We start from the raw sequence: 22171 nt of genomic DNA on the forward strand, positions 1-22171 counted from the left end.
CATATTCTATCGCGATATTTCATTTTCTTATCATTGCCTAACATTGAACCGGTATTACCGTGAAAGGTATAATATGGCCCAGCCCTATTGAGGCGCACAGTGTGTAAGTCGCCAGTGCTTTTTTGACTCAATAACTGCAGAGTCCCAAACTTCCTCTGGCTTTAATCCCAGCACCAAAACTGTACAGTGGGAGCTTCATGGAATGGGCTTCCATGGCTGAGCAGCTGCATGCGAGCCTCACATCACCAAGCACAGTGCCAAGCGTCGGATGGAGTGATGTAAAGCACGCTGACACTGGACTCTGGAGCAGTATAAATGTGTTCTGTGGAGTGAGGAATCACGCTGTCTGGCAGTCTGATGGGTCAGTTTGGGTTTGGCACATGCCAGGAGAAGGTTACCTGCCTGACTGCATTGTGCCATCAATTCCATACAGAAGCCTATGGATTTCAGAATCAGGTTTATTGGCCAAGTGTGTGTGTGACAGACAAGGAATTTGTTTCCGGCAGTTGGTGTCTCTCTGGTACGTTACAATACAATTTTCCTGCTTGTTATATTGCAGGTCACGTTAATGCAGGTAGCAAATGCACCATTTACTGATTAATCATGTGACTCATACAATGCTTATGTAATCATATACTGTATATTTTTCAGGTTCCCTGTCATTCCCAGGGTCAGAGACTGATGGACAGCATATAATTGTTAGGAAAATCAGAGAAAATAAAGAAGGAAGCGAAAGAATAACAGTAACAAGCAATAGCTGGATAAAATGTTTCAAGGCTTAAAGGACCTGCCTTCAGTCACAGGTATGTTAAGCAGTGACAATGCAATAAAAATATTTATAAAATAAAAATATTTTCATTGAAATAGGAGAGAGATTTGGGTGATTACAGGCTAGGAGTAGCCAGCATTCTTTCTTGATTATTTGTTGTTTATCCCAACGGCATTCTGGGATCTGGAATGTTTGCAAGTGGCAGCCATGCATGCTATCTTTTGCAGTCCTACATAAATTCAAGATTTATGTAGAACTACTGGTCCTACATAAACTACTGGTCACTGTGCCAGAAATTCTACAGGCCTTATTTAACGCAGTGAAACAAATCTTTCAATAAACATTAAACTTTTCAAGTGAATGTATCTTTCTTTCTTTGGTTTGTTTTTGGAGGGACTGGCAGTGGTGGTTCTACACCATTTCAGCTGGGGGGCCAGTTGTTCTGTTAGGGGGGCCAGATGCATTCGACCTTAATCTCCTCCATGTACAGTATTACTTACACTTGATTGCCAGCATTAAGAATCAAAAGACAATTTTGGGAAGTTTATGCAATGCTTTGCATTTTACAGTTTTTACAGATATGTAACTCGCTGTGATTTCTTGTTTAGACTCTCTAGCTTCCACAAGCTTGATTATTTTTTCAGTCGCTAACTTGACGTTATCTTTTCACCGACTGAAGCGACTCGATCACCTGGAGTCTGTCAAACACAATGCGCTTATGTTTGTGTTTAAATATATAAACACATAAAATCTTAGCTCTCTTATATAAATGTAAATAATTATAATAATAATACATTTATTTCAGACCCAAGTAGCATACATATTTGGGGGGGCACAGGAGGGGCGGGCACTGGCCTCCCCGTTTGTCCCCCCCCCCCCCTGCCAAGAGCCACATCTGATGACTGGAGATTTTCACTTCTTCAACCAGCAAACTACTGGTCATTTGTTCATCCAGTCAATTGTTCAAGTCCACTAATCATTTAAGATAAGATACTGAGGTTATACCATGTCAGGGCCCATCCGATTCTGACTTTATTTACCCTGACTGCTCTTTGTAATCTTCCGGGAACAGCTACTGCATAAAACTAAATCAATGTTTCCAATGATAAACAGAGGAATAATGGCTGACATTTTAAGAATTAGATCCTGCTATTCTGAGAAAAGTAATAGTCTGACATCCTATTAAAACTTTATCACAAGTTCACTCAACAAATGTCCAGATTTCATTCGTAATGACTTATTTAAAACTTGTCGAGACTTAAAAAAAAGACACAAAATACATGAAGAACATTTGTAATACACTAAATTAGACACACAAAAAGTGGAAATTTAATTACATTCTGATAAGCACATGAATAGCATTTCAATAAAAAACATTTACCACACGATCCAAAAGATTAAAGTACTAAACTTGGTCAGTTGATAAAAGCTGTTGGACCATAATCCTCATCTTTTTTTTCCAGGTATTTTCTGATGAATGACTGAACTTTAAACAGATTAATGTGGAAATCCCTGGAATGCTCTTTAGAAATAATTGTATTGCTGGTTTTGCACAAATCTTCGACACCCCAGCTTGTAACCCCCACCTAAAAAAGCAAAGAAGTGTGAGATTCACACAATGCGGTCGATATACCCAACAACTGATCCAAATCGATCGCACCGGTTAAACAGAACACGGCACAACACGGTCATGATAACTCTTTGGTAGATTCTACGTCAATAAATTCTCACCTGGATCAAACGTTTCTTCCTTTCTACATACAAAGCTCCACCCGAATCACCTGTGTGACAGACAGACACGTGAAATGCATCAGGATGCAGCAAAGCAAAGAGGAAATGCAACGCTGCAATATTTCAGGAATGTAGCAGTCACTCGTGCCAAGGTCACCTTTGCATGCGATGTTGTTCGTTTCACCTTCAATCCCTCCCGTGCACAGGAAGTTACCTGTCACAATGTCACTGGCTTTTGTCACATTCATTCTTTCTGCATGTATAGCATCTCCAATACAACTGTCCCTCTGCAAGAAAAAAAGCAATGAAAGGACACTGTTTGCTTAATCATGGACAGCTCAGTACAGGAGGCCAAGCAGGGCTCTGCGACCCGCCTTCAGGCTTTGTCGGGCAGTAGAAAGTGGTTCACAGAGATGTATCATAAGTTATCAACCACTGGGAACACTTTCAACGGCCCCCTGGTCCATAACTCCTAGTCACCTCTGTGATCAGGCATTAGGCGTAGATGGTTCTTAGCTGTTTCCATTTGGGGATCTCTGGTTTAAGGAGAACTGAAAGCCCTAACGGAGCTGCGCTCTGTGATCACTGAGTGTGCATGTTCACCCCATGGCTTTGTGGGTCTTCCCTGCGAACATGTACAGGAGGTTTAGAAAATGGGTGGAAAGATGGATGGATGGAAATAATGCCAAGGGGATTCAGGAAAAGGACAGCAGGAGGTTTTTCTCATTAAGTTGTGGTTGTGTTGGGTGGGGATGAGGTGACAAGGGCAGATGAAGATGGCGTCTGAATATTTCGCCGTGTGAGGGTGATACGGATTGGCTGCATACGCTTACCTGAGCGCCTAGCTTGATGGTGACATTTTTCTTTATGTAAGTAGTTGCAGCTGTAAAGCTTGCCTGTTCAAATTTACTTTTTAAGAGGATGTCCTCTGGGAACATAAAACAGAAGCTGTCATCCAAATGTTTGCGGGCAGCAAGTGTGCAGCCATAAATGCACATTGCAGTCATGCTTCTCGGCAAAAGCAGATTGGTCGACCTCACCATGTTCCTTACACGTCGCAGTATCTGGCAGCCCTAAGGCCTGGCTGGTTTCCTTAGTGCAGGGAATACAGATTGGCCTTAAAGAGAGAAGGGCGTAAGGACACGAGTATCAGCTTTCTCAGCCGTGAGGAACATCGAAACCTTTACTTGTTCTGATTCTGATTCCAGTTCTGATTCTGATTCTCATTCTGGTTTAAATTCAGCTGGGAATTTCTACGGTTCCTCATCAGGTCAATGGGATTTTTCCTACAGCACTCTTGCAGGATCACACTTGTGAACCTTACAAAGTGCTTTTTGCCCACTGAAGACTTGCTTGGTTGAGCATTATTATGGTGATTATCCAGCTCATTTTCACCTGATTTTCACGTCGAACTTCACATCCTTATCCAGCTGAATGAGAGCGACATCGTAATCGTAAAACTCTGGTATTCCCTGATCCTTCTTCGCTTGGATGTCATAGTCAGGGTGCATTTTAAACGTTTTAACATTCAACTTCAAATCTGCATAGAAAGAGAGAGTGTGAATGTTACAATGTTGCTTTTATCTTTTGGGTAAAACAGGTCGGCATAATGTATGATGTGTAACAGCAACAAAATAATTTTATCATATAAAAACCCAAATTTGAGTGCTATTCAAAATGTAGGCTGTTGGACAGGAAAGGTTTGATCTATATGAAGTTCTACAGACGGCACAATCATTGTTGCAGCTGAGCAGGAAGCAGAAGGAAAGCTCAATCCGTACGTGGTTTGATGTCCGTTGTAATCGAGATCGATTTTGGATTGTCCTCAAACCTGAAGCAGTGGGCTGCTGTCAGGATGAACCGGGAAGTAATCAGAGCGCCAACGCAATTGCTACCAACACTCGTCCTCTAAAATGAGAAAGAACGATCAGTCTGGCTTTGAACAAAGTGTTAGTAAACTGATGTATGATGCAACTGATGCATAACAGTACCTATCATTAAAGGCTGTGCACACTTAAAACTCTGTGAACACTGCATTACAGTACCTATCATTAAAAAGCTGTGCACACTTAAAACTCTGTGAACACTGCATTACAGTACCTATCATTAAAAAGCTGTGCACACTTAAAACTCTGTGAACACTGCATTACAGTACCTGTTATTAAAGGCTGTGCACACTTAAAACTCTGTGAACACTACATTACAGTACCTGTTATTAAAGGCTGTGCACGCTTAAAACTCTGTGAACACTGCATTACAGTACCTGTTATTAAAGGCTGTGCACATTTAAAACTCTGTGAACACTACATTACAGTACCTGTTATTAAAGGCTGTGCACGCTTAAAACTCTGTGAACACTGCATTACAGTACCTGTTATTAAAGGCTGTGCACATTTAAAACTCTGTGAACACTACATTACAGTACCTGTTATTAAAGGCTGTGCAAGCTTAAAACTCTGTGAACACTACATTACAGTACCTGTTATTAAAGGCTGTGCACGCTTAAAACTCTGTGAACACTGCATTACAGTACCTGTTATTAAAGGCTGTGCACACTTAAAACTCTGTGAACACTGCATTACAGTACCTGTTATTAAAGGCTGTGCACACTTAAAACTCTGTGAACACTACATTACAGTACCTGTTATTAAAGGCTGTGGACGCTTAAAACTCTGTGAACACTGCATTACAGTACCTGCTATTAAAGGCTGTGCACGCTTAAAACTCAGTGAACACTGCATTACAGTACCTGTTATTAAAGGCTGTGCACATTTAAAACTCTGTGAACACTACATTACAGTACCTGTTATTAAAGGCTGTGGACGCTTAAAACTCTGTGAACACTGCATTACAGTACCTGTTATTAAAGGCTGTGCACGCTTAAAACTCTGTGAACACTGCATTACAGTACCTGTTATTAAAGGCTGTGCACACTTAAAACTCTGTGAACACTGCATTACAGTACCTGTTATTAAAGGCTGTGCACACTTAAAACTCTGTGAACACTACATTACAGTACCTGTTATTAAAGGCTGTGGACGCTTAAAACTCTGTGAACACTGCATTACAGTACCTGCTATTAAAGGCTGTGCACGCTTAAAACTCAGTGAACACTGCATTACAGTACCTGTTATTAAAGGCTGTGCACATTTAAAACTCTGTGAACACTACATTACAGTACCTGTTATTAAAGGCTGTGCACGCTTAAAACTCTGTGAACACTGCATTACAGTACCTGTTATTAAAGGCTGTGCACGCTTAAAACTCAGTGAACACTGCATTTACATCAGAAAATCCTGCAATTTCAATAAGGCTGCAGACGTCTTACATCCACTCTAGTTTTACATTGCAGTATAATTTTATTTGTAAATATGTATGTAACCAAATCCAACGTGATAAAATTAATACAATCAACCCTAGGAAGCAAGTCTATGCTGTAGGTACTTACAGTAACTGAGATCTGTACAAGCCAGGGGTGTCTTTCGCGTGATTTAACCTCCCCATAACCTCTGTAGAGACCACACAAGCCCACAGTATCCCCTTCGTCTGTGGGTAATGAAAGGTTAATCAGCGCCGCCAATCACCGCAAATAGCAAGAAAGATTCAATGTGGAGTAAAAGAAGCGAAAGCCTGAACAGCCAAGTCTAGTATTCACACAAACAAAAAATGGATAATTAATAAAGAAAATAAGCAAACAATCAAATGCATTCAAAGCTGGTATTAGGTAATATAGTAAAAGTGACATATGGAAGCACGAAAAGGAAGCTGAAATGAGTCTATGTGCTCGTTGTAAATTTGAAAACAGAAAATTTCAAGTCACCGATCATTTCGTCAAACGTTTTTTCCAAAATGTTGAGGTCCTGCAGTCTAAAGAAATGTGTCTCCTTTTCCTTCTTAGACACCAGCTGCTGAAGTGCTGCCGTGTCTGCATCAGGACCCACACCGAACGCGTAAATATCTGAGCAAAGAGAGGAAAAACAGGCAGCAGATTATCCTCCAAAGTCGAACATATAATGTCTTTTAAATTCCTTAATTCCATTTAATCAAAATCACCAATCGTGCAGCACACCTGTCGTAACACTAAAACCACTGGGTAAAAGATTCTTAATGCATACAGTGCAATTAAATGCTGGTTTTATGTTCCTGCAGCTCCTTACCCAGGTGATCTTCATAGTTAACTCCTACCACAGAATGCGCAAATGACCTGATTTGGTCCACGACGTCTTTAGGTCTCCCGCCCATGTTGGCAATGCCTGTGAAAATGAAGGAGACACTAGAGAACAAATCAACCCCATGAACATTTACGGGCCTGATTCAAATAAAGTTACTCTGAATTTGAAAAGGGGGCTTGTGGGGTGGGGGTGGAGGGGGGTGGGATAAAAGACATTTCTGTTACGGGGTTGTCAACTTTGGTCAGCTGGCTGCAGTGAGATTTTCAATTCCAGACAGGTCTGCACACACATGCACACGCATTTACATGCATGTAACAGTTTAATAAACCTTGTAAACAGTTTGCAGGGTGTGCAAACTATCCCAACAATTTTGATGCTGGTAATTTTAGGTTTATAATGGAATAATATAGATTTGATGTGAGATTTCTTGTGTGAGCCTGAGTCAGAACGTGTGAGTGTCACACCAGATGTGTGTGAGTTCGTGACCCTGAGATTTATCACAAACATGTCACTCCCTTTGTTCCCCCCCGCCACACAGTCAGCTATTTAAGATCTCCGATATGACATGGATGCTTACAAGCATAGAGCGTGCCAGCGAAAGGCTGGCGAACAGACATCTGAGAAGGTGTGTGCTTGTCTTTACTCCTTCTGGAAGATCTATGATCGGATTAGCTAAATAGAAAATGTCTATTTTAATTAAATGAATTTGATGCAAAACTGAAAAATGAAAATGTCATATTTATCATTATAACTGAGCAACAGAAGCAATTTTCTTAGAACGTCCTGACAGCGGTGTGATTTAAACGTGATCTTTTGATCAGCACTTTGCCGTCGGTTAATGTTACCATCAGTGAAGATGATGATGACGTTCCGCACCTCCTTGTACGCCTTTTCATTTCGAGTTCTCATGGCGCTCATCTTCTCATAGATTTTGTTGAAGGCCAAAGCTATGTTGGTTCCTGACTTATCTCCTTTAGCTGTCAGAGTGACACAAGCCCAGAGTGTAAAGCCAGAGCTGAACTAAACATCGACTTCAGGGCAGAGTCTGCTGTCTGCCCCCCCCGAGTCCGAGGCTCTGCATCCACACGCTTTTCCTTCTCATGGGCTACGGGAGGCCGCTGGCGTGTACACGAGCTGCAAAGGTGACTGAACCATTTTGTTAAGACTGGGCTCTAATGTTTGGTAATTGTAACTGCAGATTGAAACATTTTCAGTGGTCAGAATAGTAATATAAATGTGCTATAACAAAAAAGTTATATTGTAAATTTTAAATCCCAATCACATCAGACATTTCAGAAGAAGGCATATTCCTTACCAATATAGGAAAAATTTCGCAGTGACTCCAAAATTAGGTACCTTTCCTTGATTTCAGGAGCCAAAATGTCTACTATGGGCGTCACCTCAGTGGCAAATGCCGAGATATCATATTTCGGGATGACATCATAATAACTGATCTGTAATGAAGGAGAGAGACACAGGAAATGGCAGACATCCATACACACTGTCTCTTTTATTTTTGGGAAATAAATATATGTGTATATATATACACACACACACAGTATAACATAAATTATGCTTTTCTGCCATAGGTAATTCCACTTTAACAGAAGTAAATAAAAGAAACCTTTCGCTGTCATTTTGCTGAAATTATTAATCCTTTTGAATGTTGGAATTGGTCATGAGCCTTTTGAACTCTAACTGTTTGTTAATATATTATTATTTGCTCACACATACACACGTGGATGTGGCAGAATTAGTGTGGAAAGAATTGAAAGGAACATTTTGTTTGTCATGGGGCATCAAAGTAAGAAAGACTGCAAAGACCATTTTTAATACAAGTGTAATTCCATAAGGAACATGAACATATCCGGAGTTTCACATACATTCCAAAATACAATCATTGATTGCGTGTACCTTCTCAATGAGCTTGAGGACGCAGTCCTTGGACTTTGAAAAGTCTTCTTCTGTCACACTGTCAGATACATCCAGGGCGATATAGATGTGAAGGTTTTCACCCGCATCCATTTTGATCTTCTTCCCGTGTTGAGTGTCTGTGGAATCAGGAAATTGTTGTGTGGAAAGTGTGGGATGAGGATTAGTCAATGTCACTCTTGCATTTATATTTATTTAACAGATGGTTTTGTCCAAAGTGACATAAGTAAGAATCAGAGAGCAGGGTCAGGTAGTCGGTGAAGCGATTAGGGTTAGGGGCCTCGCTCAGGGGCCCGACAGTGACATCATTAGGGGCCTCGCTCAGGGGCCCGACAGTGACATCATTAGGGGCCTCGCTCAGGGGCCCGACAGTGACATCATTAGGGTCCTCGCTCAGGGGCCCGACAATGATATCATTAGGGGCCTCGCTCAGGGGCCTGACAGTGATATCATTAGGGGCCTCGCTCAGGGGCCCGACAGTGATATCATTAGGGGCCTCGCTCAGGGGCCCGACAGTGACATCACTCTGCCAACACTGGGATTTGAACTGCTGACCTTCTGATGACAGGCAGAGAGTCCTAAAAAGCCCAGCTACACACACTGCACACGCATGTTAAAACAGAAAACTTACCGGATGAATTAAAATGATCCGGTGAGAGGTGATTATTGAGAGCAGCGCCGAACGCAGCTTTCACTTCAGCAGGAGTATCGTAAGTATATTTATCTGTGAAAAAAAAAATATTAAAAGCAAAGTATGTGAGTGGGATGAAAACTGCCGCTCCTTAACTGCAGGCTGGGGTGTAAATGCATGGGATTAATCGCTGAGAGTGTTGGATGACGGCCTCAATTATTATTATGGGGTTCCGGCAAAGAGAGGGTGTACAGTTAGCATGTATTGGTTAGACGTCACAGGTTTGGTCTGTCTTGGAAAGGTGCAGCGAAGAGCTACGAGAATGATTCCTGGTCTTAGAGGAATGTCTTATGAGGAGAGGTTAGCGGAGCTGAATCTGTTCAGCCTCGAGCAAAGGAGACTAAGGGGGGACATGATCCAGGTCTGTAAGATTCTAACGGGTCTGGATGCTGTTCAGCCAAATGGCTACTTCAATATTAGTTTAACTACTAGAACTCGTGGCCATAAGTGGAAATTACCGGGAGAACATTTTAAAATGAATTTGAGGAAGCACTTCTTTACACAGCGTGTAGTTAGAGTATGGAATAGTCTTCCTGCTAGTGTAGCGGAAGCTAAAACCCTGGGTTCCTTTAAATCAGAGCTAGATAAGATTTTACTCTGAGCTATTAGTTAAGTTCTCCCCAAACGAGCTTGATGGGCCGAATGACCTCCTGTCATTGTAAATTTCTTATGTTCTTATGTCACGCTGTGTCCTGCCGGGGGCCTCCTCACAATAGCAAGCTGGCTCTGTCCCGCTCCACTCAGAACTTTCTTGGCAAACACGTTCTTCTGATCCAACCAGTATCAGACCCTGATCACAGCGGTAGGTCACCTTGTCATCAATACCAAAATGGTGCCCAGTCCTCCTGGCACCAGGAGGTATACCAGGGTCAGGGCAGTGCCCAGCTAAAGAGAAAGAAATCCAAGACTTTCATTACACACTAAATAATACTCTAACTGGCCACAGAGTAAGCAGATAATTCAGGTCTTTTAATGTCTTAATGACCAAGAACGTTACCGTACTTGTTACTGGACTTGTTACCATACATGTTACTGTACTTGTTATCATACTTGTTACTGTACTTGTTACCGTACTTGTTACCGTACATGTTACTGTACTTGTTACCGTACATGTTACTGGACTTGTTACCATACTTGTTACTGTACTTGTTATCATACTTGTTACTGTACTTGTTACCGTACTTGTTACCGTACATGTTACTGGACTTGTTACCATACTTGTTACTGTACTTGTTATCATACTTGTTACTGTACTTGTTACCGTACTTGTTACCGTACATGTTACTGTGCTTGTTACCGTACATGTTACTGTATTTGTTATCATACTTGTTACTGTACTTGCAGTCTTGCGCAATCAAAATGTAATGATACAAGTCATTACTACAATTTCCAAGAAAATACGGGATACACTGGAAGAAAGACAGAGACAAATCTTTGTCTCACAGCTGTGGTCGCAGATTGGTGTGGATCCGTTCCATTTTCCGTTGGTCTGGCAGGTGCGACTGGCCGATCCGAAGAATGTGTAGCCATCAAAGCACTTATAAGTGGTCACGTTATTGACGAAATACTGCATCTGATTTGGACTGACTGAGCCCTGCTCAAAATTGGAGGGATCTGGGCATGTGACCTCTGGCAGAGACATGGAATGAGAGAGATTCATTTCTATTCAACTTAATTGTGCTTTAACAATGGCATTGACTTCTGTATAAAAAAGATACAATGGTTATTTTAGTTCAGGTGTAATTTAAGGGCAGCATCTTGACTGAAATTTCTACTGCGTAAAAGAGACTTTTGTCAAGGGGCTTTGCTCACTTTTGCATGAAGGCACATTGTTTTTTGAAAGACTAGGGAACCACCTCCCCGACCTCAGACAGCGACGTGTGGCGTCAGGGAAGGGGTAGAAGCCTTCTGGGCAGCTGTACAACAGGACGCTGTTCGCGTTGGTGCCGTCTGACAGCGTGTAATTTCCACCTTCGATAGACAAACCTGTTTCCTCACACTTTTTCATCGGTGTGCCTGTTGGATTGCGGGTAATAAACAAGAAAGGTGGATGGAAAATGAAACACAGTGAAATATGCAAGGATGCCTGTATATTCTAATGCCAAGATCTACACACGATTATTGAAGCAAGTCTTTGTAATGTAAAGGCGTAAATCAAGAAAAAGCATGTCAGAGATTACATGCAACCACAAAATCCAGGAGAAACAGAAATACAAAAGTGAGGGGGCAAGAAACTGAATTTTAAAAAAACAGAACCCACAACAGACTGGTTGGACCTGAACTCTCCACCTCTGCCAGTCACAATTAAAACCATGTGCAACAGCAAGCAGCAAACACCTGCCATCAGTGACTAATCCTGAAAAAATCAGCTGTTCCTGTAGGATTCCACTGAAACGTTTGTAGTTATATCCTACTGCCATAGCCATGGGGTACAAGGAGGTGACCAAACGTACTGGTGGAAGGTACCAATCAGGGGAGGAAGAGGTGACCAAACTTACTACTGGAAGGTACCAATCAGGGGAGGAGGAGGTGACCAAACTTACTGCTGGAAGGTACCAATCAGGGGAGGAGGAGGTGACCAAACTTACTACTGGAAGGTACCAATCAGGGGAGGAGGAGGTGACCAAACTTACTGCTGGAATGTACCAATCAGGGGAAGGGTAAAAAGAGTATGGGAGGTGTAGGATGGAGAGTCTGTGGTAACTCATGAATAAATGGACTAAAGGTGACACGACAAGCAGAGTCACTGCCAACTACATTGTGTCCCTCTGAAGCTGGTGAGGGCTGTGAAGTCCCTCTGAAGCTGGTGAGGGCTGTGAAGTCCCTCTGAAGCTGATGAGGGCTGTGAAGTCCCTCTGAAGCTGATGAGGGCCATGAAGTCCCTCTGAAGCTGGTGAGTTCTGTGAAGTCCCTCTGAAGCTGATGAGGGCTGTGAAGTCCCTCTGAAGCTGGTGAGGGCTGTGAACCATGCAGGTGGTGGCATCATGCTGTGGAGCTGGTTCTCTTTCACTGGGACAGGAGCTCTCAGTAAGGTAGATTTTAGGATATCACTGGGTCCAAATCTCCAGATGTTTTGGCACAAATCTACTGGTCCCCATCAGGTGAGGATGAAGAGGAATTTCATCTTCTACCATGAAGAGTGGTGTAAAATTGCCAGGTGGGATAAAAAAAAGTCCATAAAGACGTACAGTGGTACCTCAGAACTCTAATTTAATCCGTTCAGAACTCTGGACCGAATCCTAAAAAGTTCGAGTTCTGATCGAATTTTCCCCATAAGAAATAATGGAAAACCAATTAATTGGTTCCCGGCCCCAAAAAATTACACCTAAATATGTTTTTTTTAGTATTTAAACAAAAAATGAACCGAATAAAACAAGAAGAGCATAATACTGTAGAAAACACATCTAAGCACATTTATCAAAACAGTAATTTGTAAAGTAAGAAAATAAATGTATCCAAGCAATGTGTAAAGTTAAAAAAAACAATGTGTCCTGCCCCGATCGTCCGCTCCTTCCGTGTGCCACGCCCCCTTGTTAACCCCGTGTGGAATCTCCGTGTGATCAGCTGTTTCTGGTTGCTGTCATTAGTCCTCTGTATTTTGTCCACGTGGTTCGAGTCTCCGCCTGGGTTACATGTTTGTGGAGTTTGCATGTTCTCCCCGTGTCGTCGTGGGGTTTCCTCCAGATACTCTGGTTTCCCCCCACAGTCCAAAGACATGCTGAGGCTAATTGGAGTTACTAAATTGCCCATAGGTGTGAATGGTGTGTGTGACTGGTGTGTGAATGTGCCCTGTGATGGGCTGACCCCCCATCCAGGGTTGTTCCCTGCCTCGTGCCCATTGCTTCTGGGATAGGCTCCGGACCCCCCGCGACCCAGTAGGATAAGCGGGTTGGAAAATGGATGGATGGATGGATGTATTAATGGTTTATTATTAATATTAAAATAATAAGAAATCTTTATTTTTAAATGTATTTTATTATATAATAATTACTGTTACTGTCTATCATTGTCTAAATGTATTTTTACTGTCTAAATATATGTATTCAGTTAGTGTAAACATGCACGGTGCTATCACAGCGAATGCGAGGCTGAGACTGAAGCTTTACCCTTTGTTTCCGCTGAGAGACATGCCGCGTGACTAATTTCCCCGCGCATACAAGTTATCTTAGGTCGGCGTTCACGGTTTGACTTCTGAGATTCAGATTCAGTTCTAGGTAAAAAAATTTTTGAACTGGTGGGTTCAACTTTTAAGAAATTCGAGTTCTAATGAGTTCAAGAACTGAGGTACCACTGTATTTACAAGACTTACTACTGTAATAACTAATTACAAACCACATCGTCCACTCAGATCACAGAATGCAGGTTTCCTTGTCGTTCCACGTACAAATTAAGTGACAGATGGAGGTAAAGCATTCTGCTACAGGGCCGGTTTGTGGGGCGGTTGCCAGTCTACGTTCAGGATGCGGAATCGGTCTCAGTCGTTATACTTAACACATAACACACCATAACTATGGCTGCTGGTGCTGCTGCACATGCCATTTTGATCTACTATGTTTGTCCACTAGAGTGTCACTGCATGTTCTGACCACCTATGCTCACTGCCCTCCTTCCCACATGTCTGGATGGTGCCTGGGGGGGGGGGGGGGGGCACCATCTGAGCTGGAGTCCTGGTTCAGTATCATTGAGGAGTGATATCTTTACTAACTGTAACACACAAATACATCAGAATGGGAATTTGCTTTACTTTGTTACTTTGGCTGTTTTGTGTTATTTGAGAAACTAGATGTACATGCAATGTAAATAGATGAATTAAAATTAAATGCTGGCTGTGGCACACAGGCTGTTCGGGGGGTTTCAGAGGGACAGCCCATTAAGTGTGTAGTGCTTATTTGCTGTGTGCACTCATTTATTCTCCCTGTGCTTTTTGTACACCCCCCCCCCCCCCCCCGACATATACTGTAAGTAATGCAGAACTGGGTCTTCTGGGTGGAGAAGCTGAGAAACCCCAGTTTAGATGATCATAGGCCCTAATGTCCACCATTGTTTGAAACTTTGCGTGGCTTCTTTTCAGATATATAAGAACACCCTGAAGTTGGAATGGGAGACATATCATGCCGTATTACAATTGGTTTGGGTGATGTTAGTGCCATAAAACCCACAGTATTTGCGCACTTAAAAACTATGTGTGGATGGTTTGGCTGCTGTTAGCTTGTCAGCTTAACACCCCGCTGTTAGCTTGTCTGCTTAACACTCCGCTGTTAGCTTGTCTGCTTAACACCCCGCTGTTAGCTTGTCTGCTTAACACTTCGCTGTTAGCTTGTCGGTTTTTATACACATCACACACAATTACAAATCCAAAGCAGAAACATTCATTCAAAGGTTCGTAGAATAAAATGACTCATCCACCCAATCCACAGTTCAACCCTAATTTAACGATTGTTGTTCATTTCATTAAATCTTAAATACACTTTGTATGATACATTACCTGTGATACAAACGGTCTAACAATGTAATGCTCTATTATGACATATTATAACTAAAGAATGTTTTAACTAAATTGTACAGCAATAGGTGTTCAGTAAAAGATAATAAAACACTTACCAAGACATGGAGAAGAGAAGAGCATCAGTATTAGAAGATTTAAATGAATCCAAAATACCATTTTTTGTGGTGAAATGTAGCCTGCGAGACAGAATGCTTCACTAGATTTGACAAGATCTGAGTTTGGTGCAGAGACTGATATGTATATTTATCCAGAAAGCCGGGGACAGTACAAAGGGCGTAATTGTGATCCTCCTGTAACTATTTAACTGCAGGCCAAACAAAGAAATTGATTATTTTATACTGACACAGAAACACACTCAGTGACAAAATAGTTGAACATCCAGCCGGAGTGGAATGAATCTGCACATGGTGAAAGGTCATGTGACTATCAGATCAAATGGACAACAGAGTTGGCAGTATGGGCAAACTGCAGTTCCCAGCGCTGTCCCCCCCCCTCAGGAATCGTACGGCCATTGTATCCATTGTATCAGCCCACAGACCTGAAGTCATACCCTATAGCTCCCCACACCATGATGTCATACCCTATGGCTCCCCACACCATGATGTCATACCCTATGGCTCCCCATACCAAGATGTCATACCCTATGGCTCCCCACACCATGATGTCATGCCCTATAGCTCCGCACACCATGTTGTCATACCCTATGGCTCCCCACACCATGATGTCATACCATATAGCTCCCCACACCATGATGTCATACCCTATGGCTCCCCACACCATGATGTCATACCCTATGGCTCCCCACACCATGATGTCATACCATATAGCTCCCCACACCATGATGTCATACCCTATGGCTCCCCACACCATGATGTCATACCCTATGGCTCCCCACACCATGATGTCATACCCTATGGCTCCCCACACCATGATGTCATACCCTATAGCTCCCCACACCATGATACCAGGAGTAACGCCGGTGTGTCTCCACAGCATTGGCAGGATTGGTCCTCTCCCCTTGGTGCCGCCATACACACTCACAATGGTCATCTGTGGCAATGCAGAACCGAGATTTATCGCTGAACATGGTACAACGCCACTCGTCATCAGTCCAGGCCTCCCAATTACAGCTGTCTCTGCTCTGCTGTTATCAGCAGCCTACGCATGGGACGGTGAACCCGTAGTCCGGCAGATGCCAGTCATGGAGACACGGTGTGGGATGAGACGGGGTCCTGTAGAGACTCCTATACCTGTGTCCAGATGGCAGGCGCAGATGTCATGGGGTTCTGTAATGTTTGGTGAACAACACAATGATCCTCCCTTAGTGTGGTCTGTCTTGGGTGACCGGAACCTTGACGACGTGTGTGGCTACCCTCACGTGCCCATTGGTTCTAACATTGGGTGACTGTGACATCTGCATGGCCCACATGCAGGGCAATTGAATGATACGACCACCGAGCCTCATGCAATCCCACACTGCCACCCCTATCAGGCTCCGTCCAGTGCTGTAATGCTGTCTAATGCGTCTACAAGGCATCCTCTGTGTCTGGTGACTAGACATGCCAGCAACTTGAAAATCAAATTATTTACATACCCATCCCTGGTCTGCACGTGTGCCAAATTACATACAAATCGGACCATTACTTCTGGGTGCTTAACTTCTTTTGTCACTGAGTATATATTTACCATGTATTTTGACACCTCTAAACACAATACAACATGAACCTGTTAGTTGGTTGTCTAGGAAACTTATATGATTTTTAAATTTCAATCTGGAGATGGATTTATTTAATCTGGAACAGGAGTGTGTTTCCCAGAAGCTACGAAGCCCCAAAATTTCCCAATCTCTACTGGGATGCGATGTTGTCACACTGTCATGCTGAACGACCTTTGCTTTAATGCAAGCCTCCCTGTGATCAATACATGACATCATAGATTGTTGGAAGATAGAATCTGAATTTGGAGAAGGAAAGAAGAAAGTGAAAAATAGATCAAAGCATCATTCAGAAAAAGGAGTAAAATGCCCATGAAGATTTAACACTAGGAAATTAACACTAGTTTTTCTTTTATAAGCAGAAGGTTTTTATTCCAGGGCTTAAAAAAAACAGCTTTAAATTTGTCGGGGAAGATAACATAAAAATTTGTAAAAGACATGCATGAAAAACAATGTTGGAAAATCCAAAACAGCCGTAGTGCTTCTGAAATCCTATGTGATTTTTTTGGGGGGCAAAAAAAGATTCTGAAAATTCCCAGAATTAGTTTTTTTTTAAATCTGGTCAGATCACTGGACTTTGTATTAATTTTTAACAGACTGAGCATTTTACTTTGCACTGGATGTTTAGAAACTGTGGCTGGACATTTTATGATAATTCTCTTTCACTAAGTTGGGTTTTGGTGAAAAAAAGACTGCAAAGCCTCCATCCATTGCATCAATCCATCCATCTATTGCATCCATCCATCCATCTTCCAACCAATTATCCTGTTGTGGAACCATGCAAAATTTCACATACACACACAGACACACAGGTTTGTAATTTTATCTTTGTGGGGACTCTCCATTCACTTCTGTGGGGAAAACTTTAATCCCAACACAAAATATGAGACTTTTGGCTTTTTTACTTTTTTGATTGCATTCACAGATCTTTGTGGGGACCTGAAAAATGGTCCCAACAATGTCAAAATAACAGGTTTTTATTACATTGTGAGGTACATTTGGTTCCCACAATATAATATAAACATAATCACACACACAGTCAGTCAAAAGGACTTTATTTTTCTTGTAATTATCCTTTTCTGACTGTTATAACTAAGTAAAGAAGCCCCCAGGTCTGGTCTGAGATACGAAGCACTGTGGCTGACGTTCAAATCCACAGGTAAACATTGTGTCATCATTTCCCAAAACTCACTGCTATTCTATGTTGACAGAGCTGCATGGAAAATCACACACTAAGATAGCGCGGTAAAAGCTGTCAATCGGGTGGGGGGGCTCCTTGGAAAATCACATACTAAGATATCGATCGGGTGGGGGGGGCAGGGGGCCTCCATGGAAAATCACACACTAAGATAGCGCGGTAAAAGCTGTCAATCAGGTGGGGGGGCTCCTTGGAAAATCACATACTAAGATAACACGGTAACAGCTGTCGATCAGGCGGGGAACTCCATGGAAAATCACACACTAAGATAGTACGGTAAAATGGGGGGGCTCCTGAAGTATTGGGTAAGCAGCAAGCTAACCTGAGCACCTTTGTATGATGCTTTTATTTGGGTAATACAGCCCCCCCCCCAGTTCTGAAACAACACCGATCTTCAGTCACTATCTGTCCACAGGCCGATTGTTTCCTCGGCTCCTTTTAAAAGCTGAAGCGATATGGCAAGATATTTTATTGTGATATTTTTTTGTCATACCAGTCAGTATCAATGACTATCAGCGATATAACTGAAGTCATCATTTCATTACTTCCCATCTCATTTTTTGCTTAAAACTATTTGAATTGAAACTGCAAGACAGTAACAGCCGCTAACTCAGTCATCCCTGCTGTGCCTTTGTCGGGCCATAGGTTGTCTGTTTTTAAAGTACTGCCATATGATCTATTTGAAATTGCATTTGTTTCTGTGGTGTAATATGTTGTGTGCTGTCAGGCAATGTTCCTTATCAAGAGTTTTTTGAAGTTCTCATTTTCATATCATTTAAATATTGTATCAGGATAAGTCAATATAGCCTATAGTTTATATCACCCAGCCGTACTCCCCCAGCAAACAAGCCCTCGGGGGGCCACAGTGGGCTGAAAATGCGTCATGAAATGGTGGGGACATGTGGACACGCCGGCACCGTGGGCGTGATGTGGGCGGGACACCGAGGACCCCATTGTGGATACCTGTGGGGAGGGCAATCTCACCGAGGACCCCATTGTGGATGCCTGTGGGGAGGGCAATCTCACCGAGGACCCCATTGTGGATGCCTGTGGGGAGGGCAATCTCACCGAGGACCCCATTGTGGATGCCTGTGGGGAGGGCAATCTCACAGAGGACCCCATTGCCGTCTAACCGGGACCCACATTGGGCCCACAGTTTATAGAGGGTTCACTGCATGACCAATTAAAACACTGTATAATCTCTGATGGCAGTCTGGACTCTGACACAGGCCAAGTGTTACGGGTTTATAGAGAGATCACACTGAATACACAATATAATACATTCATTCATCTTCCAAATCACTTATCCCTCTGGGTCGCGGGGGGTCCGGAGCCTATCCCAGAAGCTACAGGCACGAAGTGGGGAACAGCCCAGGATGGGGGGCCAGCCCATCGCAGGGCACACTCACACACCATTCACTCACACATGCACACCTACGGGCAATTAGTAACTCCAATGAGCCTCAGCACGTCTTTGGACTGTGGGGGGAAACCGGAGTACCTGGAGGAAACCCCACGATGACACGGGGAGAACATGCGAACTCCACACACATGGAACCCAGATGGAGAACCCAGGTCCCAGAGGTGTGAGGCAACAGTGCTAATCACTGCACCACCATGCCACACAATATATTCCACTAGCAGTATTTTGCACATTCAGTAAGTATTAAGTAAATATGACCTCCAAGTCAGGAAATATATAAGCAAATAAGTATTACATTTTCACTCAGATAGTCTGAGGCCAAGTTCAAACAGCAAGTTTTTATTTAATGTAATATAATACAATAACAATGAACAAATAAAAAATTACATGTAAAGAACTGAAACACAAATCATTAATATTAATATACACAAATGCAGTAAACACACATAAAAATACCAATTAATAATTAAAGCAATTTTCCCCTATTTAGCCTCCCACTGTCTCTGTCCCCTGCATTTCTGAGCCATATTTTTATGGCTTTTTATTTTTATGCTGCATCAGATGGCTGCTCTTTGTCACCCCTAAAGGGAAAAACGTGCTGATTTATATAAAAAGCAAGGTGCAGACTCCTGTAAAACTGGAACATTCTGGAGAGACCAAACCATAGTCATATCGTATCTGGTCCTCTGGTCCAAGTCTTGCCGGTGTGTCTTCATCACTGAGCTGACAGTCCCTGGGGAGGATGCCAGCGATGAGGCAAACGAAAGGAGAAAACTGCCGTATGCAAACCTGGCAGCTGAGGCAGAGGAGCGGGCAGGAATGTGAAGGTGCAAACCTGGCAGCTGAGGCAGAGGAGCGGGCAGGAATGTGAAGGTGCAAACCTGGCAGCTGAGGCAGAGGAGAGGGCAGGAATGTGAAGGTGCAAACCTGGCAGCTGAGGCAGAGGAGCGGGCAGGAATGTGAAGGTGCAAACCTGGCAGCTGAGGCAGAGGAGCGGGCAGGAATGTGAAGGTGCAAACCTGGCAGCTGAGGCAGAGGAGCGGGCAGGAATGTGAAGGTGCAAACCTGGCAGCTGAGGCAGAGGAGCGGGGCAGGAATGTGAAGGTGCAAACCTGGCAGCTGAGGCAGAGGAGCGGGCAGGAATGTGAAGGTGCAAACCTGGCAGCTGAGGCAGAGGAGCGGGCAGGAATGTGAAGGTGCAAACCTGGCAGCTGAGGCAGAGGAGCGGGGCAGGAATGTGAAGGTGCGTCCTGTGGGCTGCAGGAGCTTTGCAGCAGCTCCTCTACAAGGCTGCTGGAGGAAGTGGGCACCAGAGGGCAGGCCGGCAGAAGGCAGTTAAGGAACTGGCCAGGGTCACCGAAAGCAGCACTGATTGGCTGTGGCTGAAGCAAAAGGAGTCAGAATAGGCTGCCAAATGACCACTTAGTCAGCATGCGACAGACACCCAGGTCTGGTCAGGCTATGGGGGGCCTGCCTCTGCTGGGGGTGTCTTGTTATTAAAGGCCGAAACACCCAGTGAGGCCGCGTCATAAACCACTTCCGCGTTTGGTACGAAGCTGATAATTTCCCGTCTGTAAATGAAAGTGAAAGAGAAAAAGTCAGAGTCGCAATTTTAGCAAGAAACACGAATAAGATTCCGGGATGATATAAAGATATTTGCCATTTCAAGGTAAGATTATCGTCAGCAGATACAACTAATAATAAAATAATCATGTTTAACCTGCGGCGTAAGCAGAAAATTTTGATTGGGGGGCTGTCGGGGGCCAGTTATATTTATGTATGGGCGCGGCCGCACCGTGTCTGTTCTGTGCTTCTGCTTAGAAAATAAAATAATCCAAATTTTGTTTTTATTGTTCTGATGTACGATGGCCGCCCCTTAAATCTGCCCTGTTTAACACACATGCTGGGATTTAATACTTCAGTATAATTAGATGTTTGATGTAATTCGATACACTGTAAATAATCGTATGGAGTAAACATTATGGAATACTTTGTTGAATGTTAAGTGAACTAACACGTTTATATAGAATGATATTTAATAAGCACGATTATGAGTCCCCCATCTATACAGTGCTGCCTAAACATGGAGCGTGTGACATTACGGGAATAAACTAGATAGTATTTTGAGGTCGTATGGTGTTTTCTTGTTGGCGATAACCGCCATTATCCTGCGGCCCTGGATTCCGGCCTGTATCTGTGAGCTGCGTCACTCAGTCGGTCCGGCAGCCATTTTGAAGCTTAGGCTCGGATCAGGAAGCACAGCCGCCCCTCCCAGGCCTCAAGACTACCGCATGCACAAAGTAGAATAAAATAAGAGAATAACATTATCATCATGTAGCGTTACTGCTTCAGTGCTGTTTTAATCCTGATTTAAATATATTTCATATATGCAGAATGAATGACGCAATAGTTAATGCGGTAGATGTTTCCGAATCATAATATCGAGTATCCTATAATTAAATTAATACCCAGAATGCTTCAAATTTTAAAAGTGATCAATAAATATCGATGCACGACTTTGATAAGTTATCGTAGGCAACTGCTGATATTAGTAAAAATGTTATTTGCGTTTTGTTGTGTGAATTTTTATGCATAAACAGTAAAACTTTAAACAGGGATCAAATAAAATGAAGATATTAGACGTTTATATTTATAATACACTGACAATCATGAAACATAGATCGTGCACAAATATATGCGTAGGACTTCTTATTCCAAACACGTTAAACAGATAACCTACACTTTGAAAACTTGCGAAACGGGTGAACATATTTCTGTGTTCTCTGCGCAATCCAACAGGAAGGGGCCTGAGAGGGGTGGCTGCAGTCATGTAGTATTGGGGGGGGCTATGATACTTTAAACTAATTGTGTGTATGATGTAGTACATCATGTATATGAAAAAAAACCCTGTCAGTGACTGTCCGTGGTGCTTCAGGGCTCTGTAAGATGCTGTCGGAACGAGTTTGGGTTTTGCGGTAATAAATGTATTTGCTCGCATCTTTGTAATACGGCATAATATGTCTTATATTCAAACT

At 42.9% G+C, this 22171-nt stretch overlaps 1 protein-coding gene across 1 annotated transcript; it reads right to left on the reverse strand.

The window, feature by feature from the left end:
* Window positions 1-2046: 2046 nt before the first annotated feature.
* On the reverse strand, window positions 2047-14998 carry LOC111860093 (complement factor B-like). The gene is made up of 18 exons (XM_072706871.1): window positions 14897-14998; window positions 11108-11311; window positions 10739-10924; window positions 10007-10180; window positions 9236-9328; window positions 8587-8723; window positions 7988-8126; window positions 7518-7649; window positions 6658-6753; window positions 6321-6458; window positions 5949-6046; window positions 4282-4408; window positions 3896-4040; window positions 3541-3617; window positions 3334-3428; window positions 2658-2787; window positions 2501-2550; window positions 2047-2355 (listed from the first exon to the last, which is right to left on the reverse strand). The coding sequence occupies exons 1-18, from the start codon at window positions 14955-14957 to the stop codon at window positions 2185-2187; spliced, it is 2253 nt and encodes a 750-aa protein (XP_072562972.1). The 5' UTR covers window positions 14958-14998; the 3' UTR covers window positions 2047-2184.
* Between the last annotated feature and the right edge of the window lie 7173 nt (window positions 14999-22171).

The sequence above is a fragment of the Paramormyrops kingsleyae genome, chromosome 24 (genome assembly GCF_048594095.1).
Source record: "Paramormyrops kingsleyae isolate MSU_618 chromosome 24, PKINGS_0.4, whole genome shotgun sequence".
Classification (NCBI taxonomy): Eukaryota; Metazoa; Chordata; class Actinopteri; order Osteoglossiformes; family Mormyridae; genus Paramormyrops; species Paramormyrops kingsleyae.